The 23,864-nt window shown below is 44.0% G+C and overlaps 1 protein-coding gene across 1 annotated transcript in view; it reads left to right on the top strand.

Annotated features, from left to right (window-relative positions):
• The first annotated feature begins 726 nt into the window (after window positions 1-726).
• HDAC11 (histone deacetylase 11) overlaps window positions 727-23,864 on the top strand; it is a 28,795-nt gene continuing 5,657 nt past the window's right edge. The window contains exons 1-9 of the mRNA XM_069865697.1: window positions 727-768; window positions 1,789-1,937; window positions 5,046-5,146; window positions 8,698-8,814; window positions 13,287-13,329; window positions 14,578-14,654; window positions 16,958-17,020; window positions 19,640-19,736; window positions 21,788-21,966. Of these exons, the coding sequence (XP_069721798.1) occupies window positions 767-768; window positions 1,789-1,937; window positions 5,046-5,146; window positions 8,698-8,814; window positions 13,287-13,329; window positions 14,578-14,654; window positions 16,958-17,020; window positions 19,640-19,736; window positions 21,788-21,966 (828 nt within the window). The 5' untranslated portion in view covers window positions 727-766. The remainder of the gene's footprint in view (window positions 769-1,788; window positions 1,938-5,045; window positions 5,147-8,697; window positions 8,815-13,286; window positions 13,330-14,577; window positions 14,655-16,957; window positions 17,021-19,639; window positions 19,737-21,787; window positions 21,967-23,864) is intronic.

Below are 23,864 nucleotides of genomic sequence, written 5' to 3'. Positions count from 1 at the left end.
TGATGCCCCGCCCCTTCCCGGCCCCGCCCCTCCTGGCCCCGCCCCCTCCCCACACCCCCCATTCTCACTGGCTGTGCCCCCTTGGCCCCGCCCCTTCAATGTCTCTGCCCCAGGCCACGCCCACCCATTGGCTGCTCCCTGTGGCCCGGTCTCCCTTGGCCCCGCCCCCTTTCCGACATTCCCCTTGGCCGCGCCCCTTGTTCTCACACAACCATTGGTTGCCCCTTGGCTCCCGCCCCCTTCCCCCACCCTCCCATTGCCGCCGTGGCCCCGCCCCCTTGTCCTTTCACTCCCATTGGCTGCTCCCTTGGCCCCGCCCCTTTCTGCTCCCTTCACCCTCTCTGTGGCCCCGCCCCCTGTCCGTCCCTCTCACTCTCTGCTCCCTTGACCCCGCCCCTTGGCCACGCCCCTTGTTCACTTCTGCTCCCTTAGCCCCGCCCCCTTGGTCCTGTTTCCCCCTTGGCCCCGGCCCTTCCCCCCGCTCACATTGCCCCGTGGCCCCCCCACCTTGTCCCCTCACTCGCATTGGCCGCTCCCTTGGCCCGGTCTCCCATTGGCACCGCCCCCTTGCCTCCGCCCCCTTGCCGCTGCCCCTTTCTGCTCCCTCGGCCCCCTCTCCCTTGACCCCGCCCCTTCCCCTGCACTCCCATTGGCTGCCCCGTGGCCCCGCCCCCTCATTCCTGTACTCCCATTGGTCGCCCCCGTTGGCCGCCCCTGTGGCCCCGCCCCTCCCCGTCTCCTCCGCGGCGGTGCGGGCGGCGCGGGGATGTGAGTTCGGGGTCGGGGAGGCGGCGGGCACCGGGGGATCCCGGGGAGCGGCTCCGGTTGCCGGGGATTCTGTGGGGGGGAAGCTGGGAGCGGCTCCGGTTCCCGGGGGTCGTGGGTCTCGCCGGGAACCGGGTGGTGAGCGGTCCGAGCGCCGCCGGTTCGGGACCCGGGGGCGGCCCCAGAGCCGGAAGAGACGGGGGCGTCCGACCTGGGGAGGAGAAGGGTCCAGGGAGACCTTGGAGCAGCTTCCAGGGCTTATCACGGATTCGTTTGGTTGGAAAAGACCTTGGAGATCATCCAGTCCAAGCGTCCCTGCCCACTGCTGAACCAGGTCTCCCAGCTCCTCATCCCCCCATCCTTTAAATCCCTCCAGGGGTGGGGTCTCCACCACCTCCCTGGGCAGCTCCCGCGCCTGAGAACCCTTCAGTGAAAAAATATTTCCTAATGTCCAATCTAAGCCTTTCTCCTGGCGCAGCTTGAGGCCATTCCCTCCCATCCTATCATTGTTACTTTGGAGAGGAGACCAACACCCGCCTCACTACAATCTCCTTTTGGGCGGTTGTAGACAGCAGTGAGGTCTCCCCTCAGCCTCCTCCTCTCTAGGCTAAACAGCCTCAGGTCCCTCACCTGCTCCTCATAAGACTTCAGCCCCTTCACCGGCCTTTTTAGCAGGGCCTGTAGCAACAGGACAAGCGGTGATGGATTTAAACTAAGAGTGGAGACATTTAGAGAAGCTCTTAGGAAGCAATGTTTTGCTGTGAGGGTGGGGAGGCCCTGGCCCAGGTTGCCCGGAGCAGTGGTGTCTGCTCCATCCCTGGAGGGGTTCAAAGATGGGTTGGATGGGGCTTGGAGCCCCTGATCCAGTGGGAGGTATCTCTGCCCACTGCAGGGGGTGGAACTGGGTGGGCTTTGAGGGTCCTTCCAACCCAAACCATTCCAGGATTCTATGATTTTAGCAAAGAACGTTCAACTTACTAAATAGTCACTAAGGTGGTGACTCATTTGTGTTTGCTTTTCAAGGCCTCACCGGACAGCGCTGTACGAAGCCCCTCCACCAGCATGCTGGCCCATCGTATATTCCCCAGACTACAACATCACCTTCATGGGGCTTGAGAAACTACATCCGTTTGATGCAGGGAAATGGGGAAAAGTAATCGATTTCTTGAAAGGTAAAGTGGCAGAAGGTTCCTCTTAAACTGAGATTTGCCCAAAAGCTAACAGGAATTATGTAGTTAGTGCAGACTTCTGTTAATAATTGCCAATGTAATAATGGCTGTACGTCTTCATTGCTCATTGTGTAGATTTAAGCTCTGCTCTTTAAATCACATTTGGATTGCTTTAGTATGCTTATATACTTGCAGACTTAAATCTCAGCAGATTAAATTGATTTTGGAGGCAGGCTGGATGCCTTGTGGTACATGGAGTTGTCTTGTTGATCAAGTATTTAAAAGAAGAACTTGTAACGTTAGAGCAAACATCCTACATGAAGGCTTTTTAATACAAAGGTTTGTTTCCCCATCCTCTGAAAATTTTCTAGCGTGCTCCACTAAATAGCCTCGTGGTGTGGTTTTGGCTCAGTCACGGCCTCTGTGCAGGGTGGAACTTGTTAAAAGTGATTGGAAATTTGGGCTCATTAAGTGATTTGTTCTCCCCAGAGCTGTGGATAATACTGGCAGCAGTTGGTTCGTGGCAGACTGGCCCAGAGCTTTACTTGACAGAGTAAAAAGGAGGAAGGAGAGGTATGAGCAAAGCAATGTCTTAGACCATCGTAAAACATTTGTGGCCTTTGCAATTTGAATGAAAGGGTGAAGTGAGCAGGATTTCATTGCTTGTCCTTTACAAGGAATATTCATGCGGGATATTTGGGAACTGTTTCCACCTCTGAAGTGAGCACCAGCATCTTGGCTTTCAGTCTAGCCCGAGGTGGGTGCAGAATGCCAGAGCCTTGTGAATGGCTTTTGATGCAGAACAGATGGTTAATGATTCAAGCACCTTCTTCCCGTTCTGGATGTATGAGAACAATATTTCCTTTAAGTTTCCTCTTAGGATAGCTGCTGTTTGCACTCCCTGTTTCCTCCTTCTTTTGAGGACCAAGCCTGGACCTAAAATACAACATGGACTTTGGTTTTGTAGCTACGAATGGAAAATCCTTCCTGTGTAAGCTGCAAGCTTATAAATGATTCGGTTTGTAGGACCTGGATTGTGGTTTGGCAGACCTGTAGACTTATGCTCCCACTCCTTTACATCCAGTGTAGTGAGAACTGGGATGTTTCTTGGGGCTGGTGAAACCTTGGGTGTTCATGACCGGCTTGTTGTGGGGTGCAGCTTGGTCATTCAGCTTTGACTGCAGGCAGTCTGCTAGCCAGCGATGCCTTTCAGGCTGAAAGATGAATGCAGCTTGTATAAATCTGTTCTTTGTCAACCTCAGGATATTATTCTGATAATGTTTGGAAGAGTTTTGAGGCACCTCTGGTGACAGGCAGATTTTTTTTGCGCTCATTACTCTTTAAAAGAACTTGGAAGACATAGGCAGAAATACATAAGGGAACAGAAGTGTAAGAACCAAGGTGAGGATCAGGGCCTATGTAAAATCTTAGCATCTCATCGTCTAAAGTTCAAGCTTGCTCATCACGTTAACAAAACGCCTTTTTTCTTGCCAAGACAGAGGTTGTCCCAGTGCCATTCTGTGGTCCTAATGGCTCCTTTAGCTGATGATCTGCAGATATGTATTGCCTTGCTGAGTTTGGGCTCTCTTGTATTCATTTAGCTGAGGGTAAAGGAATTCTAACGCTCTGTTTAGTAGCTGAGTTTTGGATCTTCCCTCTACAACCTTAAATACTGAAGACTTGGCTTCCATGACTGTTTTCTTAATTAAACCTTTGGCTTTCTGCTCCTTCTCTGTGTACAGTCTTTTAACTGGATGATCTTTAAGGTCCCTTCCAATGCAAACCGTTCTTTGATTCTTTTCAATGGGAAGTATCCACTCTTCACTGTCTTTCACAGAAAATGAGCTTTCCCAATTGTTTTTGTTTCCCTGCTTTCTAGAGGAGAAGAAAGTCATGGGATACTCCAGGCAGTCCTGGTTTTCTCTGGCTCTGAAGCAGCTCTTGGCAACTTTTGACCTACACTGTTCCCTCCCATCTTCCCTAGTGTCTTGTAGAGAATCACTGGTGAAAATCTCTCTGTGCTTACCTTCTCCTTCCTCGAGAATGAAGCAGTTCAGCTTTTTGTCTGACACCAGTGGATGAATGAAACCTTTCTCACCACTCAGTCAGGAGGAACATAAGCTTGCCAACACCAATATTGTTGCAGGTGCTGTTCTTGTGTACCACTTCAGAACAAAATCGCTCACCTTTGTGAGCTGTTTTCTTCCTCTGTAACGTATGGAATTGTGGGAAAGGCCCATTCTACGAGGGCTGTGGCTGTGCAGCAATTGCGTTTCTCAGTTTCTCTGGGAGGATCAGAATGATGTCTTGTATTTGTGTTTGTAGTGATCCTGTGCAAAGCAGCATTGTTTTCTGCACTGCTTGGCTGTTTCATCTGACCCGAACTTGAGCTTTCTGGCAAGTACATCCAGATGTGGGCAGCCAGATGTGCTGGCTTTGATCACCTCCTGAAGTCCTGGAGTGATGTTTTGTAACTGGCTCTTATCAGGTTTTGAAATAAGCTCACTTTTGGTCTCTGAGGGGCAGAATTAATAGCTGGTCATTGGCCTTTCTTGAAGTTAAAAGGAGGTAGGTCTGTGACAGAAATACCCTGAGAGGGAGAGTTCGCTTCTGTGAACATTTGAGCAATTATGTTTTGAATTTCGGTTTTTCTTTTGTTCTCCCCTGATTTAGGCAATTAAGTGCTAATGTCAACTGTGGACTTTCTTAAAGCTCGTTAAAGAATGGTGACTATTTGATGGTACAAGCACCAAGATTTCCCCAGTATGTTGAGTCCTAGACTGTAAGGAGCCTTGTGATGCTTTTGTGTCTGTCTGTCCTGTGACTACCCATCTTTCCTTTCAGTTTAAACAAGAAGTTACCATGATTAGACTCCGAAAGCTTCCTTAAACAATATTTATCATGTGTGGCCTACCTTAGTAGCTTATGTGGATGCAGGGTCTGCATTTGGAGAATCTGTAAACACCAAGTAAACAAAAGCTGTTTCAGTCATTTTCATTACAGATGAAGTTATTGCAGCAAAGTCCAAGTGTTAACATTCTTGGGCAGGGTGGAATGTGGGAGGCTGAGTGATGGTATACAATGCCAATTGTTATTTCTCTCCTGTTTCAGAAGAAAAACTAATTGCAGATGACTTGATTGTGCAGGCACGGGAAGCTACCGATGAAGATCTGTTGGTTGTTCACACGAGGCGCTACCTTAATAAATTAAAGGTGCTGTACTCATTAATGTGCTTTTCAAGCAAACTGTCTAGAATTATCATCAAAGGCAACAGATACCTTACTAGATTTGTTATTAAGTCAACTTCTGCAGATTCCAGAGTGGTATATTTTAATGACATTGGTAGAATTCTAATGGGAGGTGTCCCTGCCTGTGGCAGGGGGTTGGAATTGGATGGGCTTTGAGGTCCCTTCCAACCCAAACCATTCCACGATTTTATGATTGTCATTGAGAATATGGAAAGAAAAACATGGGAATAGTTGGGAGTTCATACTATAGAAGGATAGAAGGGAAAGAGGGTCTGTCATGTTATATAGGTGACCTGAAATGACATTTTAATGAACCTAAGCAAAATTTTAATGTTTGAGATGTAAATAATATTCTCCATAGTATCAGGGGATTATTCTTCAAAAGTGTAAGTTTTGATTAGCTCTGGTGTTATAAAATACAGCTCTGAAATCGAAAATACATTGGAGAGCACTACAAGGCAGTACTTGATTGAATGGTTTTTGATGCAAGGATTGCTTCCTGGGTTTGGGCTTTATGCAGTCTTGGAAGAGCATCTGTGCAGGGGTTCTGTTTTCTGGCTGCTGTGGAGGAAGTGCTGGCTTCATACTTAGTCACTGCCAGTGTCAGTGGAGTATGGACAGAGTCGAAAGATCAATGTTGGGGCATAACCTTGCGTGTTATCTTTGTGAGAGTTTCCAATAGCAGCTCATACAAGATTACACATTAAAAGGGCATGCAACGCATTCATTGGGTATTTCTAAATGAAACATCCAGTTGTTAAACGTTAGTGAGCTCTCTGTTTCTGAATGTGTGCAGCCATCTGCCCGTGGCACTGGGTAGTAGATGAGTGCAGGTGGAATTGCTTTTATTTTGCAACTCTACTTGGAGGGCAGAGAAAGGTTGTGTATGAGAATCTTCCATTTCATAATTCAAAAGAAGTTATTTTGAGTCATCTTTGCCCTTCCACAGTGAAAGAGTCCTTGTGTTTCCTTTTCTGGAATGTTTTCTTTTTCTGTATAAGGGATCTATTGTTTGTGTGAGTTTTTTTTCACTCTCCTTTTCTGAGTTCTCTTAATTTCTTCATTCTGTGCTATAAAGCTGCATGCAATTTCATACATCATTAGATTTGATCTTATTGCAGCTATTCTTGATACTGAGCTTTTAATTCCATAGAACCACCCACCTCCTTTTTCTGAATCACTGCTTTGAAGCACGGTGTAATGCTCAGAGCTTGGTGTGGACTATCGTAATAGTATTTTTAGTTCCTACAGGATGGCTTCCCAGGGAGTTGTCTGTTGAACTTGAATCCTGGTGTTCATAAGCAGCAGTGCACTCAGATGTGCACTCAGATTAACTGTGTGTCTCCCATTCCTGTTTTCTTGAGAGAATGTCTCCTGCAGCTGTAGAAACTGGAAGATGTGGTATTGGTCATGATGGCAAATCCATGCCAAGCAGGAAAGATTAAAGCACTTATTTAAAATGAAAACCGATGAGGCTAGACATGAAAAGGCTCTGGGTATCCTCTATATTGCCTTATCCAAGGTCTAGTGCGCTGTTTATCCAGACAGATAGGATAGAGTCTAGAGCACAAGGCTTAAGAAGAGCAGCTGGGGGAGCTGGGGCTGTTTAGCCTGGAGAAGAGGAGGCTGAGGAGAGACCTCATCACTCTCAGCAATTACCTGAAAGGAGGTTGTGATGAGGTGGGTGCTGGTCTTTTCTCCCAAGTAACAAGTGATGGGACGAGTGGAAATGGCCTCAAGTTGTGCCAGGAAAGGTTTAGATTGGATACTAGGAAAAATTTCATTACAAAAAGAGTAGTGAGGCCCTGGCAGAGGCTGCCCAGGGCAGTGATGGAGTCTCCAAAAGCACGTGGCTGTGGCGCTTCGGGACATGGTTTAGCAGGCACGGTGGGGTTAGGCTAGTGGTTTGACTGGATGATCTTAGAGGTCTTTTCCAACCATAATGATTCCATTATTCTATGAAATACAGATCTACCATTAAAAGGCTCAGCTTTTATGTTCAATCAGCTTAGTGGGCTACAAGAGTGCTTGTGTTTTTGGGAATGCCTAGGCTTTTTAAAATAATGGATCACTTGAATTTTCCTCATTTAAAATTTGGGCATGGATTTGCTAGGAAATTCCATATGCTTGCAAGAAGAGGTGATGTTTGGTATCTTAGCAGCAGCTAAGGAACCTGCCTGGGGGTTGGTTGAAGAGAAACAAAATGGTGTGCACAAAGGAGAGTAAACGGTACTGGAAACCCCTTCTGTGTTGGAAGGAAGGGTCTCCCTGCTATCCTGCTTCAGGTAACATAACTGGTCCTTACAACAGAGCTTGGCTGGTTTAATTGAGGTGGTTCCCCTTGGTTATTCCTTTGAAGAATTTAGATCTACAAGGTAGCGACTAGACTTCAGAGAAGTTACTTGCTGTACTTTTCCACTTTATTGCCTTTTTTCTACTATTATATCAAATAATGAATTTCCTCCATGTCAGCATTCTCAACTTCTGGAAGAAGAGGGGCGATGAGGTCAAAGCTACTTTTAGACGATGCAAGTCTGTCACTTGAACCATTTTTAGATGGGAATATTTTTATAAGCCAGCTATATCCTGGGCTGCATCCAAAGCAGTGGGACCAGCAGGCGAGGGAGGGGATTCTGCCCCTGTGCTCAGCTCTGTTGAGACCAAACCTGGAGCCCTGTGTTCGGTTCTGGAGTCCTCACCGCAGGAAGGACATGGAGCTGGTGGAGCGAGGTCAGAGGAGGCCTGCCCATGGGAGGAGGGGTTGGAGCTGGATGGGCTTCGAGGTCCCTTCCAGCCTGAACTGTTCCATGATTCTGTGATTCTTGCTTGGGACTTAGTTTGAAATACCATTAGAAGTGTTATTGCAGTATTTGTAGAATTTCTTTGAAGTCATCTATATGTGTTTGCCAAAAAATCACTTACATATTGCAAATATTTTGTGTTCTAACCTTGAAATCATATTCTCGATGATGACTTTTTAACAACATTTTCCAGAAGTGTTTAATGCGCTAAATAAATTTTAATCGGTTCTCCATGCTAAAATTTGCACAGTATGTTCCCTCAAGAATTTGAACTTCTTAGTAGAGTTGTCAGTTTGTTTTTCCTTTTCCCTTGGTCCATCCTTTTGACTTGACACGGGAAAAGATATTTTAGGTTTGAACAATATATCAGGTGTAGCTCGGTGTTAATCCTGCTGAAGGACATTTACAGCTCTTCCTCCCAACCTCAGGCACGTTGGATTTTCTGAAATACCAGCTTGTTGAAAAAAAGCTGATTTGTTTGCATTTGGTACTAAAATCTGACAAACGGAGTGATGAGGATTATAAGTGGTGATTCTCATAGTTGATAATTGGAGGACAAAAGTATTTGTATGTTACTAATAAGGACTGTTGTGGTCACCTCCATCTATAAATATTCATCTTCCTAAGGACCTGCGAGCTGTTTTTCAGTGAATGGCAACTGCATCATTAAGACAGGCTGTGTTGATGGGAACTCTTTTTTTTTTACCCCTGTAGTGGTCATTTGTTGTGGCTACAATCACCGAAATCCCACCGGTTGCCTTTCTTCCCAATTTCGTTGTTCAGCGAAGAGTCTTGAAACCTCTTCGAACCCAGACAGGAGGAACCATAATGGTAAGGTGATTCGCTTGTGTTGTTTTGAAACTTGTTAATCAGAACAACAGCTCTTGATCAGGGAGTGCAGGGACAGGACCAGGGAGAAGTGTTGGCAGCTGCAAGAGTGGAGAATGAGGTGAGATCCTGGGGAGAAATGTTTCGCTGTGAGGGTGGGGAGGCCCTGGCCCAGGTTGCCCAGAGCAGTGGTGGCTGCCCCATCCCTGGAGGGGTTCAAGGCCAGGTTGGATGGGGCTTGGAGCCCCTGATCCAGTGGGAGGTGTCCCTGCCCATGGCAGGAGGTGGGACTGAATGGGCTTTGAGGTCCTTCCAGCCCAAACCGTTCTGTGATTCCATGGTTTGAAAACACTATAAACTTGAGTTGTGATGTTTTGTACGAGTCGAAGGCCTGGGCCCTGGCAGACGGTAGAGGGGAGGTAGTTAGCATACAGTCCTGACTGTGAGCAGCAGAATTTGCAGCTTTTAGCAGCTGCCGTGGTGAAGGCCATACTCAATTTCACGGTCCATAATTTTCCGAAGCAGAAGAGACAGCAAGGGGCAGCCTAGACAAGTGCTAATAGACATGGAGGATGTATGGAAATTACAGAAAGTGAATTAGTTTTCGACAGCATTCAAATACAGGCAAATTCTAGGGATGGGAGGGTTCAAAACTGATAATATAGAAGGTGTTTTTAAAGCACATGTTTGCCTAACAACCTTGGTACTGCATGGGAAGAGATGCATGATTTGGTTGCTCTTGAGACTCGATAAGTGTTTAAATCTCAAAGCTGTATCAGCTTGCCCATTTTCGTGATTAAAGTGAATTTATCTATTCTTTCCTATTGTAAATACCACGTAGGAAGCTCAGGTGAACTCAAGTGAGAAGTAGCCTGTTTCACTTTAACAGAATAGTTTCCTAATTAGTTAAATGTGTACACTGGTCAGAGGTGTAGAAGGATGCCAGGCATTGAATTCTGCCAGAGAATTGCCATCAGAGATGCTGAGGAAGTAGAAGGAAAGACAACAGTTGAAGGCTGGAGCCAAGAATGAGTTATTTAAACCATGTATTGAGGAAAAGATGCCTTCATAATTGTAAACTCATAACTAATGGAACCTTTTCTGCCCTTTTTATCATTCTTTGTCATATCAGAGCTGGAATTCAGGAGCTGTACAGCACAGTGCTGCAACAGGGGGTGACAGTCCTGAGCTCTCTTTCCAGGCTCACTTACATAAATCGAAGACAGAATCCTATTAATGTTATAATACCAATAGGTCTTTGCTGCATTTTAGTTACTCTTTTGAAGGCGGCTGTTGCAGTGGGTGCACATGTAAAGATAGAATCCCACATTGCTTTTTCTGTAGCTATTTGAAGCCAGTTACTGAGGAACACTTTTCTCTATGTTGACAAACCTTTCAGATTACTCTGTGCCAGATATGAGAATATGATTTATTGTAGCTACTAGGTATTAAAGGTGAGCTACTAGATATTGAAGGTGAGCGCGTTTGGGAAGCTGTAAATGAATGATGAAGTAAAGGCATTATTTTCAGAAACAGGCTAATAGGTAGCTACACATTTCTGCCAACAGAAGTGTAGGTACTTGGTCATCTGCACTGGGATCGAGGTTTCTTGTTTTTAAATGCTTACCGTTGTGAATGTGTCAAGAATCCATTAAAGACATAAATAAAATAGAGTTCTTCTATGACCAGTGCATTAAAAGCAGTGCAGTATGGGTTTCAGAAACAGTGGAAAAGGTTGAATCTGTGTGAGTCTGACTCATGAGGATAATGTGAACGAGCCCAAAAGTTTGGTGGAGCGGTTCTCTGAGTGTTCATTCATGTTGTGGGGCCAATATGAGATTAACTGTTGCTATTTCATGGGCTGCCCAGGGCAGTGGTTGAGTCCTCATCCCTGGAGGGATTTAAGGGACATGCAGACAAGCTGCTCAGGGATATAGTTTAGCAGTAGACAGGTACAGTTGGGCTCGGTGATCTCAAAGGTCTTTTCCAATGAAGTGATTCTGTGGTTCTGTGCTATCATTTGTTTGTAGAAGTGGTTCTTGGTGCTATTATGTTTCACCCCTGTTGGATTTCACAACATGAAACGATAGAGGTGAGCCAGTTGTTAGCAGATTTTGAGACAAGATGAAATATCCTGCTTTTCTGTTGTATTTACTTATTTTTAATGATAGAACTGCTCAGCCTGAGACCTGACAGGGGGGAAAAAACCCACCAATCTCTTTCGATATTTCAATACTCCGTTGTGAAATCTGTGTCCCATCCAGCTGCTGGGTTTCCAAGGAAATGGTGGAAGAGAAAAATGATTGGGTAGTATCTAGAATATTCTGCCTTTGGAATTTCTTGAGGGTCTTGAATATGTGTATGAAATTGATTTCAACTTGGCTTTAGCTAGTCAATACTTTTATTATTGTTTAGTGATGTTTTTCATTGTGCTTGCCTTCTCTTTAATTCGCAATGGCGTATTTGCTAGTTCTAGATGTGGTTTTGGAGCAATGAGCCACTGGTTGTCTGATGTCTCCATATCATGGAACGGTTTGGGTTGGAAGGGACCTCAAAGCCCATCTAGTCCCACCCCTGCCATGGGTAGGGACACCTCCCACTGGATCAGGGGCTGAAGCCCCATCCAGCCTGGCCTTGAACCCCTCCAGGGATGGGGCAGCCACAGCTACCCTGGGCGACCTGGGCCAGGGCCTCCCCACCCTCACAGCAAAGATTTTCTTCCTAAGATCTCACCTCAATCTCTGTCTCCCCTTTTTCATCTCAAAACCGTTCCCCCTAGTCCTGTCCCTGTCCTCCCTGATCCAGAGCCCCTCCCCAGCTTTTCTGGAGCCCCTTTCAGGACTGGAAGCTGCTCTCTCCTGCCTCCTGAATACAGATGGCAGCACTGCTCACTTTTGGATTGATTTTGATGCCCTGTGCTGTTACTTTTACCTCTTTTTCCATTATCAGGAAGCAGGTATGTACTTCATAAGCGATTTTGATTCATCAGGCAGTAATGTGTACAGTACAAGTCAGAAGTACAATCTTCTGTTCCTGGTGGTCCTGTTTATCATAAGCATTCCTGTTGAGTTTCTGTACTTTTTAATGATTTCATAGCAATACAGAAAGATTGGGTTTTGGTGAGGAATCCCTAGGAAGTATGCTAAATCACAGATAATGTGCTTTCTCTGTGACTTAATGGGCTTTATGGTTCAGAAACTGCAGTCTTTCCTTGAGATCTAATTTGTGTAAGTTAGTGTGTTCATAACAGGGCTATGTTTATCTTCCCAGTAGTTTTCTTAATAGTAAATTAGAACTGTTCAAATATAAATATTGGTGTTGAAGAACTCTCAACTTTTCCAGCTTCTTTTCAAATATGACATGTAGCATCTTCTTTCCATGATTATGAGAAAGAATAATCTGTTTTTACCTTATTACTACCTTTTTTAAATTATAGCTAACAGTATCTTTTTTTCAATATGAATTCTGGGGAATACTGCAGGCAAACACTTGCCTCTCTCTTCCTGGCCAAAATAAATCAAGTTTTTCAATGAAAATGTCATCATTTAAGCCTTGTGTATCTCTTCTCTGTCCATACCTTCCATTCTCTGAATGTCTTTTGAGTTTAAAGGAGAGATACATGCACAATTTTTTCTATATTGAAAGCAAAAATGTTGACAATGTTCTGTTCTACGCATGTTAATTTAAAAAATAAAAGAAGTTGCAGGACACTTTGTACTGTAGCATTTTTTTTTTGTCCCCATCCCCAGCTGAAATTATGTTAATCTGTACTGTCAGGATTTTGACCTTACATTCTTTAAGGTCTCTTCCATGCCAAAACATTCTATGACTCTAGGATTTTGGTTTTACATGAGAGATATTATGGTTTATTGCTCATTTTTCACTCTTACAAACACTTGTACTTCCCCTTTTTCATGTCTCTGCTAGGGGCTGGCTTTTTGGCACAGGCAGTTTTAGGTCTGGTTGACTGCCAGAGAATGAAATACAGATGAGAGATCACCTGTTTATTAAACTAGTTATGCTGAGAGTAGTTTTGGAACCATAGAATGGTTTGGGTTGGAAGGGACCTCAAAGCCCATCCAGTCCCACCCCCTGCCATGGGCAGGGGCACCTCCCACTGGATCAGGGTCTCCAAGCCCCATCCAACCTGGCCTTGAACCCCTCCAGGGATGGGGCAGCCACCACTGCTCTAGGCAACCTGGGCCAGGGCCTCCCCACCCTCACAGGAGAACATTTCTTCTTATGATCTCATCTCAATCTCTCCTATTTCAGCTGAAAACTGTTCCACCTCGTCCTACCCCTCCACTAGTTTTATATGGTTTGTATTCAGAGATGTGCTTCAGAATAACCTGCAGTGGTAAAACATGTGATAAGTCCATGGATGTGTCTGAATGCCAATGGTCGTATTTGGGGTGGAAGCAATGTGAAATGGTTGTTTCAGTCGTTGATGAAGTTCTCGCTGTCTTTTTCTTAAGGCAGGAAAGTTGGCTGTTGATAGAGGCTGGGCAATCAATGTGGGTAAGTACAAACTCTGCATCAGCTGACTCTAGGAACAGTGGGGTTCAAATCATATTATTTTCATTTAGCACGGGGTGTGTTCTGTTTATAAACACAGAGTGACTTGATTTGATTTAACTCAAATCAATTCTAAAGGAAAAAACACGGAAGCAGCAGTGAATTTTTCTTCTCCACTATCACCCTTATTGCATTTTTATAATTAAATACAACACTTTTTGGAAAGAAGAAAAAGAGAACTGGATAAATATATGATATTGTAGATAAAGAAAAGTGTTTGCATTGAAGTAGTGCAAAAAAAATTAAGGAGAAATATTTAGAGTGATTGTAAGTATTTCAATAAAATCTTTGTTTTCATTAAATGATTAAATAATATTAATAGATCTTGTCATCAGTTGATCTCTGTGTTGCACCAGAACCAGGAGTTGGTTGATGTGCTGGAGAGCAGGGCTGTAGCTGTTCGTCTCTGGGTTTGGCTGTGCAATTTTTCCTGTAAAAGACTCGAATTAATAAATTCTGAAGAATATAGTGCATATAAACCTGCTCTCTTGCTCAGGGCAAAGAGCAGTGCTAAACCAGTAAACTCTTGAAACAGTAGTTTGGGTTGTGCAAGACTTGGCTTCTTTTCACGGACCTCATCCGTTCTGGGAGTTTTCCATTATTTCTTACACATCTTCTACAACGTGAATATTCAGTATTAAAAATTAAATAGGCATTAAAACCAACCCCCAAAAGCCTGTCATTTTACTAATAGATAAAGCAGGCTTGCTAAGTCTTTTGCTTAGATACTTGTAGTGGGTTTTGCAGTTAAAAGTTGTGGTTTATGTAAAAAGTGGTTATATAAATATATATTATATATATGTGTGGTTATATAAAAAATGTGTTAAGTGGTTATGTGAAAAATGTGTTTTGGGAGGGGAGATCCAAGTATTCTTTTCATGATGCTTTGTTGGGGAGGCACCAGACTTACGTATAGTTGTTTCTTAGCTCTTGGGGTGGCTGCTAAACAAAAGGTTCAACCCCTTTAGTGTGGGCATCTGCAGGTCCTTTGCCTGCTGCCCTGGCTGGCCCCATGGAAGACGAGTATGGAAACCCGAGGAGATGGTTTGTGGTGCCAGGTAAGGGTTGACCAGCTCTGGGTGCAGTATTTGCTAGAGAGAATGAAGTGCCTGCCATGTAAGCGATCTCTGCAAAGACCGTCTGTGTTTTTTAGCTGCTAGCTTTTTACCTCTTCATGGTTTTTATGTTTAGGAGGTGGTTTTCATCATTGCTCAAGTGACAAAGGTGGAGGATTTTGTGCATACGCAGATATCACACTGGCTATAAAGGTAAGATGCACTCTTAACTCTTAAACCAGTATTTTCTCCTATTTGTGCAAATGGAAAAAAAAATCCACATAGATTTGTAAGAAGTAATTTACATCTTAACAGGAGGAAATAGTCATCTCTAGATGGGTGGGAATAGGGAAATGGTGCGGCAATTGGTGCTGCAGAACATGGCACGTAAGCAGTATTTATTGTTAAGTGCAAGAGAAGAGTTGTGGCGTTCAGAAGTATGAATGTAAATATGAACCACTACAATGGATTAACAACGTTGTCTTGCAAAAATTCCACTCCAAATCAAACCAGAATGGCTTTTAATATCCTCAATGATAATTATCCTAGCATTGCAGTCAAACCTGAAAATTCCATGTAGTTTCAGTGGTTACAATCAAGACAAATGCAGAGGCAGAAATCCTCTCTCCGAATCAAGCTGCAGTGCTCAAAGTGGATAAAATCCATGAATAAAAATGCGGATGTCTCCAAAATAATCACTGAACGGAATGAATGCATTTGGTGTTGAGCTGTTGAAAGGCTGAAGAAAGAGCCTTCTGCAATTACAGCTTATTTTTATCAAATGTGCTGTGGTATATTTGTATACTCAACTATTTATAAAGTATCTGTACTAATCAAACATAAAAAAGCTGGAATGATTGCAGCACACGATATGACATAACATCCTAATTTCTGTACGTGGTAATTTGCAGAAAAGTGATCCACACAGTTCTGTTTTCCCTATCATTAAAATACAGATTGAGAAATGATAGGAGCTACAAAATCTTTGGGTCTTACGATGTCTATATTAAAGATAATAACTTGTCAAAGTTGAGACTCAAAGACTTAAAAATACTATTTTCCACACAGACGTGGAGTAAGAAATGAATTGCTACTAGAAGTGACGTTAATGCCTCCAATCCCTATAGCAGCTTTTCCTGAATGGTGGATTTTATGCTTATCACAGAGGACTCTTTCTCACTTCCTAGTGATGGGCCTCGCTCATGCTGTCACTTATCTCATGAAGTCAGCTGCTTGATGTTTTGGGGCCTGAGCAGCTCTTGCTTCACCCTGTCCCAACCCACATTTGTTCCTGTTGCTTTCTCTGTGCTGTCACTAGTTCTGCTCCAGCCTCTGGCAGTGCTGATGCCATGATCAGCTTTATAGTCCCTCATTGGACCTGGCTGGCGCAGGATGCAGAGACAGCCCAGCAATGCCTGTGTTAAACCAGTGATGCTACAGCAGGATTCATTACCCTGAGCTCCATGTTATTCCATGCCATTGGGCTTAGAATAGAATCATGGAATGGTGAAAGTTGGAAAAACCCTCCAAGCTCATCCAGTCCAACTGTCAGCACCAAACCACTGTGCCTGCTAAACCATGTCCCAAAGTGCCACATCTACACACTTTTTGAAGCCCTCCAGTAACATTGACTCCACTGCTGCCCTGGGCAGCCTCTGCCAGGGCTTCACCACTCTGTCAGTAGAGAAATTTATCCTAATTTATCTAAACCTCTCCTGGCACAACTTGAAGCCATTTTGTATCATTCTTTCACTTCTTACCTGGGAGACGGGACCAACACCTGCCTCGCTACAACCTCCTTTCAGGAGCTGCAGAGAGAGATGAGCACTCCCCTCAGCCTCCTCTTCTTCAGACTAAACAGCCCCAGTTGAGTCTTCTGCCTTATTTATGGAGTCTACTTTACAAATAGTGAGTGATGCAGTGGAAAGACGTGTCCTGGATCCCATGTTGTCTTTGGTACTTTCTGGAAGAAAGAGGAGATGAGTAGGTCTCCTTCCCTCTCCCCACCAACTTTCTCTATGAGTAAACAGGTGTACATGTGGCTCTAAATGTTTTATGTATTTCATCTGGTGGAAATGCACAGGGTCTTTTATTGTATAACCACAAAAATATTTATTTTCAGATTTTAGATTCAGATGAGATATTAGGAAGAAATGTTTTCTGTGAGGGTGGGGAGGCCCTGGCCCAGGTTGCCCAGAGCAGTGGTGGCTGCCCCATCCCTGGAGGTGTTCAAGGCCAGGTTGGATGGGGCTTGGAGCCCCTGACCCAGTGGGAGGTGCCCCTGCCCAAGGCAGGGGGTGGAATTGGATGGGCATTGAGGTCCCTTCCAACCCAAACCATTCCATGATTTTCTTTTTATGTGAAATAACAAAAGCTTTTATATTTAAATATATTAGGATGATTTAGCCACTTATTTGGTGAATTAATGGGCTACATTCAAATCAGAAGTAATGCACTGTGTGAACTTCAAGCTTCTGGTTTATTCTGTCTTGTCTTTTCTTTGTTTGCATATCCAGTTCTTATTTGAAAGAGTACAAGGGGTATCTAAAGCCACCATCATTGATCTGGACGCTCATCAGGTGAGTAGCTTACCAGTGTTAGGTGCTGCAGGCATTTTGCTCAAAATACATGTGTGGTAGATACTGCTTTTTCTAATAGCAGTGTGAACTGTCAACTCCCAGAACAGAGAGTTAAACATAAATGATGAAAGTTTAGATGTTTAGTTATTTCATGGTCCCAGAATCACAGGATCACTAGGTTGGGAAAAAACCTCCAGGATCATTGTGTTCAAACATGGTCTAAATGGCCATTAAGCCAGTTCAATAAAATTAAACTGAGTTTTAGCTCCATCATGTGGCTCAATGTAAAAATACTGAGTTGCGTACTGATCTGAGGCAGGATGGTCCCCAGAGGAGACTGGTATCTAAGAACAAACAAGAACCTCTTAAAGCAGAATTACAGTTAGTTCAGTATGTGTGGTTGCTGCAGCAGCCTCTGCAGGGGATGAATTTGACCTTCAGTGCTTTAATGGGAAGCTTGGCTCCAAGCTAATGAGGTAACGAATATGTTGTTCTTCACCTGCTAAAGTGATTTACTGTAGGTACTGAGAACAAATCTCAGCTCTGGTAGAATTTCCAAAACAAAGCCTGAAAGCTGGGAAAGAGTATTTTTAGCTAAGCGGTTAATACACCCAAATTACATCCCACCTGAAGCATTGAAGATAATTTGTTATGTATAAATAAACCATTTGTAAACAGTTCTGTGGTACGAGGAAGGCTAATGACTGCAAGTTCTCCATCTCCTGTCATTTCTGTTTATCTGAAAGATAAGACATCCTAAAATCACCATGAAATAAGGAGATGGATTATGCAATAGAAAAATGGTTTGTGTTCCTGATTGTCTTCAGCCGTCACTGTCAGGATATGAGGGGCTTTGTGCTTTTTTGGGGTGTGTTTTGTTCTTAGCAAAAAGCTGTATTTTGATTTTCTGGTGTGGTGCTGGTGGTCACTGTGTGCTAACTGAATTCCCCTTTGGTCCCTTTCTGTGGGAATGAGAGGGGTGTGAAGTCATAGCTCAGCAGATCCTTGTTAGCTATGCAGATATTCTCATCTTGTAAGTGTTCCAAGTCTTGGTGCATTGGTGAGTTTTGCCTTTCATAAGAAAATGGTTCACCCAGAGGCTCTCCTGTTCCTCCATCTCTCTTCATGAGCAGTTTATTTGTGGACCAGAAGTGCTGAAGAAATAAGTAGGAGTTGCAATGTTTTTTACCGTAAAGAAAGGCAGTTCTGCCATTCCCCTTTGCTTTTTTTCCACACATTGATGAGCTTTAGCCCAGTGATTCATTCTTGTTATAGGAGAAAAACAGCCTTACCATCCAGGGACGTAAATGATGTTCCTGAATTAGAGAGACATCTGTGGAAATGCCCATTTCTTAGTTTAAATGAAGTCCTGTTGAGGGTAGGGGCTGGAGTCCTGTATGATACACTGACGTCACTGAAATGATCTTAGTGATTAGTGCCAAAAGATGATTTTTATACCAGTGGAAAGAAGTCTAAACGAAAGCCAAAAGAGTACTGTTTAAATTCAGAAATTAGGGAGTTGGAAATATTGAGTCTGAGTTTTCACTTGAGCATCTGTCTTTACACTCAGTGCAAGGGCATTCCTGGGAATAGACAATGTCATAGAATCACAGATTGGTTTTGGCTCCCCCCCTACCCTGCCATGGGCAGGGACACCTCCCGCTGGATCAGGGGCTCCAAGCCCCATCCAACCTGGCCTTGAACCCCTCCAGGGATGGGGCAGCCACCACTGCTCTGGGCAACCTGAGCCAGGGCCTCATCACCCTGATCATGAAAAATTCCTTCCTAATGTCTAATCTCAATCTTCCCTCTTCCAATTTAAAGCCATTCCCTCTCGTCTATCCCTGCACTCACTGATCAAGAGCCCCTTTCAGTACTGGAAGCTGCTCTGAGTTCTCCCCAGAGCCTTTCTTCTCCAGGCTGAACAACCCCAATTCTCTCAGCCTGTCCTCATAGCAGAGCTGGTCCAACCCTTGAATCATCTGTGTTGCCTCCTCTGGACCCAATCCAACAGTTCCATATCCTTCTTATGTTGGGCATCCCAGAACTGGACACAGAGCTCTAGGTGGGGTCTCACAAGAGCGGAGTGGAGGAGGAGAATCCTCTCTATAGACCTGCTTATTCTGTGTTGAAGTCTGGGTCTTTAGCATTGGTAATTTTTCCAGGGGTTACTTATCCCACTAAGGCTTGAATTATCACGAGAGCTGTAGTCTATTTATTCATTAGCCCTTGTGTGAGGATGAGCATCCCTGCAGCAGTTGAAAATGACTTTTTTTTAGCACAGTTAGAAGATGAGAGATCTGTTTGGTGGTTGTAGTTGCTTTTGTGGTACTGCTGAAGACAATTAGCTACTGGTTTACAATTATTTTTATATATGCAATGAGATCTGTAATAATTACCTTTACAGAGATACAAGGATGTTGCTTTTGGTAATACCTGCAGTCTTCAGAGTGATACTCCAAAACTCTACACCTCAAAGTAACCCTCAAGACTTTAAATAAGGGAACGCCACAGGAGTTTAAAATGTTAGATCTTTGTAGTCTTAATTACTGTAGAATTTGCAGATGATTTAGTTCTGTGTTAGTGTGCTCAGAATACCTAACTGTAAATTTCCTTCAGGGGAATGGCCATGAGAGAGACTTCATGGATGACCATCGGGTATATATTATGGATGTGTACAATAGATACATTTATCCAGGGGACGGATTTGCTAAGCGTAAGTATAAATGATATCTATATTGCAAAATGCAGAAGATCTACTGGGTTGCTCGATAATTTCTTCATTTACTGATAAGCTTCGTTGCAACAATATTAACTAGATTTTTCTGTTTTAACATTTGTCATTGAGTATATGGTTTTCAGTGATCACTGATATGTCACAGCAGGGTTAGCACTGTTGTGCTTTCCCTCGCTATTGGAATCACGGGATGGTTGGAGTTGGAAGGGACCTCAAGGCCTATCCACTTCCAACACCCCCATTGTGGGCAGGGACACCTCCTGCTGGTTCATGGGGCTCAGTCCTTAAGGTAAAAACTTACCTGATTGCTGCCTCCCAGGAGTTCCTACTCATTTTCTTCATGCTTATTACAGGAGTCTCTTCTGTACATTTATTTTTGCCCTGTGAGTTTCAGTAGGAAAAAATAAAGTAACTACGATTATTTAATGCTTACACGTAAGCACCTTGGGTCCCTAGGAGGGAAGTGGTTTGGAATTACACGGAAGTTTAGGAAGAGGGGAAAAGAACTGGTTCACTCAATAGCAAGCATGAAAAGTTGACAGCTGAAACTCAAAGTCCAGGCCTTAACAAATCATTGTTGGTCTGCGTGTCCTTTCGCAGTTTTCAAAGCTGCAAAGGATATTCACTAATTAGCAAGAGGTGGACAAAAGGCTATCAAATACAAAAGCTGTGTGTGTTCCAACCTACAGATCCACTAGGAATTCCTGACCTGGGTAATAATTCATCACTGTAATTCTGTGTTTTGTGGGGGAGACAACAGACTTGCAGAGGCATGGAATCTGATTCAGAATCATCTATGGAGTCTTACTGACAATCTCGCCTTCTAAATAGTTTTGTCAGAACAATACTTATTTGTTCCCCAGGCTAATGTGTTTCCCTCCTCCTCTAAAGCTCTACCCAGGCAGTGGATTCATTCCCCTGAAGAGGCTCTAAGTGCTCCTCAGAAGAGCACAGCTGTGCAGACTTAGATGAGCATTTATATAACAATAGCAAAGGAATTCAGGAGAAATATCGAAAAGAATCAGAATCTTTGAAACTAATGTTGATGTGATAAAATAAAGGAAAGAAAAAGGAATGATTTGCTGATGTTGAAAAAGTATGGAAAGCAGGGGAAAAAACCTCCCAGCAATTAGGAGAGTAAATAAGTATCATTGTATGGTGAATGCATTTGTGCTGAATCCACACTTAAGGTTTAAAAGTCCAAGTCATTTAATTCAAGGCATATTCAAGGGTATGGTGGGGTGGAAGTCACACCTTGCCTCTGACCTCGATTTGATTAATTCAGATTGAGAGTTACGCTAACTCTGTAAAAGCACCCAAAGCCAGGCTGCATAACCTTGGTTTTCTTGTCTCTACCTTCTCAACTCTCCTCTTCTACTTCTAATGCCTTATTAGAAGCATTAGAAATAATTTGATTTAAATTAAGAGTAGATATTTGCTCTTCTGGTAGGATTACAGAGTAAGAACGTGAAATTGAAAATGCTTGGGGCAAAGCTGAATCTTGTTATCTGTTCATAAAGCAGTTCACAGAAATTCATGATCCCTTGCTGCGAAGTTGTGAGTGTTGTGGTAAAAATACAACATCTTAATAATTTCTCAGCGATATTTATCTTGTTTTCCCCCAGCGCTTCCTCTGCAATAGCAGTTCAGTGTTTTCTTTCCCTGTGTTTTATTTAGGTTACTTTTAAGTTAATAACTTTCTATATGGTGTCTTTGCAGATTGGTGAATGGCCATGTGGATCAGCTTTTCAATAACATTTTCCACTTGTGTCTCAGGGACGCTGATTTTTTTCCCCCCAGCATCTAATTTTCCTCTCTTCAGTGGAGTTTTTTCAAGGTCGTTGCGCTTACATTTGCTGGGGAAAGCAGTACTTGAATGATTTTCTCTAATTCGAGCTTTTGTGAAAATGCAATGTGTTTATACAGCATCAAGAAGTATTATCTTGTCTCCTGCATGTCTAAATCTTGCGTTTTCTTTCAAAGCAGTATTTCATATATTGAATAACAACAAAATATTTTGTTATTTTTAGGTGCCATAAAACGCAAGGTGGAATTAGAGTGGGGTACAGAGGACACCGAATACCTTCAGAAGGTCCACACTCATGTGGAAGGAGCATTAAATGAGTTAAAGCCCGACATCATTGTTTATAATGCTGGTACTGATATTCTGGATGGTGATCCACTGGGAGGACTTGCTATTTCACCTCAGGTTTGTATCATATGGGGTTACCTACAGCCTTTCCCTCTTTACAAGACACTGAAGGTAGTCTGGAGAGCAACTCTGGCTGGTTGTTCATGTAAAGTATGCATAGTATCACAGAATCATAGCACTGTGGAATGGTTTGGGTTGAAAGGACCTTAAAGCCCAACCACTTCCGCCCCCTTGCCATGGGCAGGGACACCTCCCACTGCATCAGGGGCTCCAAGCCCCATCCAGCCTGGCCTTGAACACCCCCAGGGGTGGGGCAGCCACCACTGCTCTGGGCAACCTGGGCCAGGGCCTCCCCACTCGTGTGAAGAATTTCTTCCTGATGTCTAATCTCAATCCTTCTCCTTCCAATTTAAAGCTATTCTCCCTCATCCTGTCACTCTGGGCCCTTGTAAAAAGTCCCTCCCCAGCTTTCCTGGAGCCCTTTCAGGTACTGGAAGCTGCTCTGAGTTCTCCCCAGAGCCTCCTCTACTCCAGGCTGAACAACCCGAGCTCTCTCAGCCTGTCCTCATTTGGGAGGTGCTGTAGCCCTTAGATCATCTCCATGGCCTCCTCTGGACCCATTCCAGCAGTTCCATGTCCTTCTTGTGTTGAGAATTCCAGAACTGGACACAGCAGCCCTCAGATGGGGTCTCACAAGAGTGGACTAGAGGGGGAGAACCCTCTCCCTCGCCCTGCTGGCATGTTTGGGTGCAGCCCGGGACACGGTTGGCTTTCTGGGCTGTAAGCATACATTGCTGGCTCATGTCAAGCTTGTTATCAACCATCAGCCCCAAGTCCTCTGCAGGGCTGCTCTCAGTTTTCCTGTTGTTGATATGCATGGATGCATCTCCCTTGCTCTGTCACCACAGGTGTTTTGTGGTCTCTTCCTGACTAAACATTTTTGTTCTTCACGTGCCTGTTCCAGTATCATTTGTCTTCATTCTAAAATACAGTAACCAGAGGGGTATATATTTTCACACTTCATCTGACTCCTACTTCTCCTTTTTGGTTTGTTCTTTGTGTCTTTTACCCTCACATAACCCGATTTGTGATGTTTGTTGTCACCTGCCCCCAGTAGGTGTCTTCCACTTCATTTCCTCGGTAGTGCTCACCGCTGTTTTAAGCTGCTTTCCTGTACCTTCCAGTCCTAGCAATTTTGTGCAGTCTGTCTGTGTATTCTTAGAAAATGAACAGATTTTTTTGCCTTTCCTCATTCTTTTCTATACAAATACCATTACCCTTTTTCAGTTCAGTTTGCCTGCTCTCTCTCTGGATTGGTACCAGATTTAAGTTGTGATTTATTCTTAGCCTCATAGAAGTAGTCACCTTGCAGCTATGACAAGTCTACTTTTCTCAAAATAAACAAGAATCTACAGATCTCATTTCTTTTTTTTTTTAATGATTCCTTCTCTGACAGCTCCTCAGTTTTGTCTCTCCTGTTTGCATATTTAGTTCTCTGTTAGTGTCCATCAGGTCAATATAGAGAAGTTTTCTCTTGGTTTGCGAGCTCTTGGATTCCCTTCTAATTGAGCCATCACTAGATCTGTTCCATTTTCATCCTGGTTTGCAGTACTTTAGTCCTCAAATGCTTCCTTTAGCACAGACCTCCAGTTCCTTGCTAGGTTTTATTTCCTTCCCTGTGTATTCCCTCATTCTTAGCTTCTCTCACTGAGCAGCTGCTTTGTTGCTTTCTGCCTGCCTGCAAAGTTCTTGGTGGGTCCAGGGTGGAACGGCTTGGGAGCCACTGTGAATCATAGAATCACAAAATGGTTTGGGTTAGAAGGGACCAGCCAGTTCCAAACTTACTACCATGGGCAGGGACACCTCCCACTGGACCAGGGGCTCCAAGCCCCATCCAACCTGGCCTTGAACCCCTCCAGGGATGGGGCAGCCACCACTGCTCTGGGCAACCTGGG

The sequence above is a fragment of the Phaenicophaeus curvirostris genome, chromosome 11 (genome assembly GCF_032191515.1).
Source record: "Phaenicophaeus curvirostris isolate KB17595 chromosome 11, BPBGC_Pcur_1.0, whole genome shotgun sequence".
NCBI lineage: Eukaryota > Metazoa > Chordata > Aves > Cuculiformes > Cuculidae > Phaenicophaeus > Phaenicophaeus curvirostris.
Note: the sequence above shows the minus strand (reverse complement) of the source record. Positions and strands in the feature narration are given on the sequence as shown.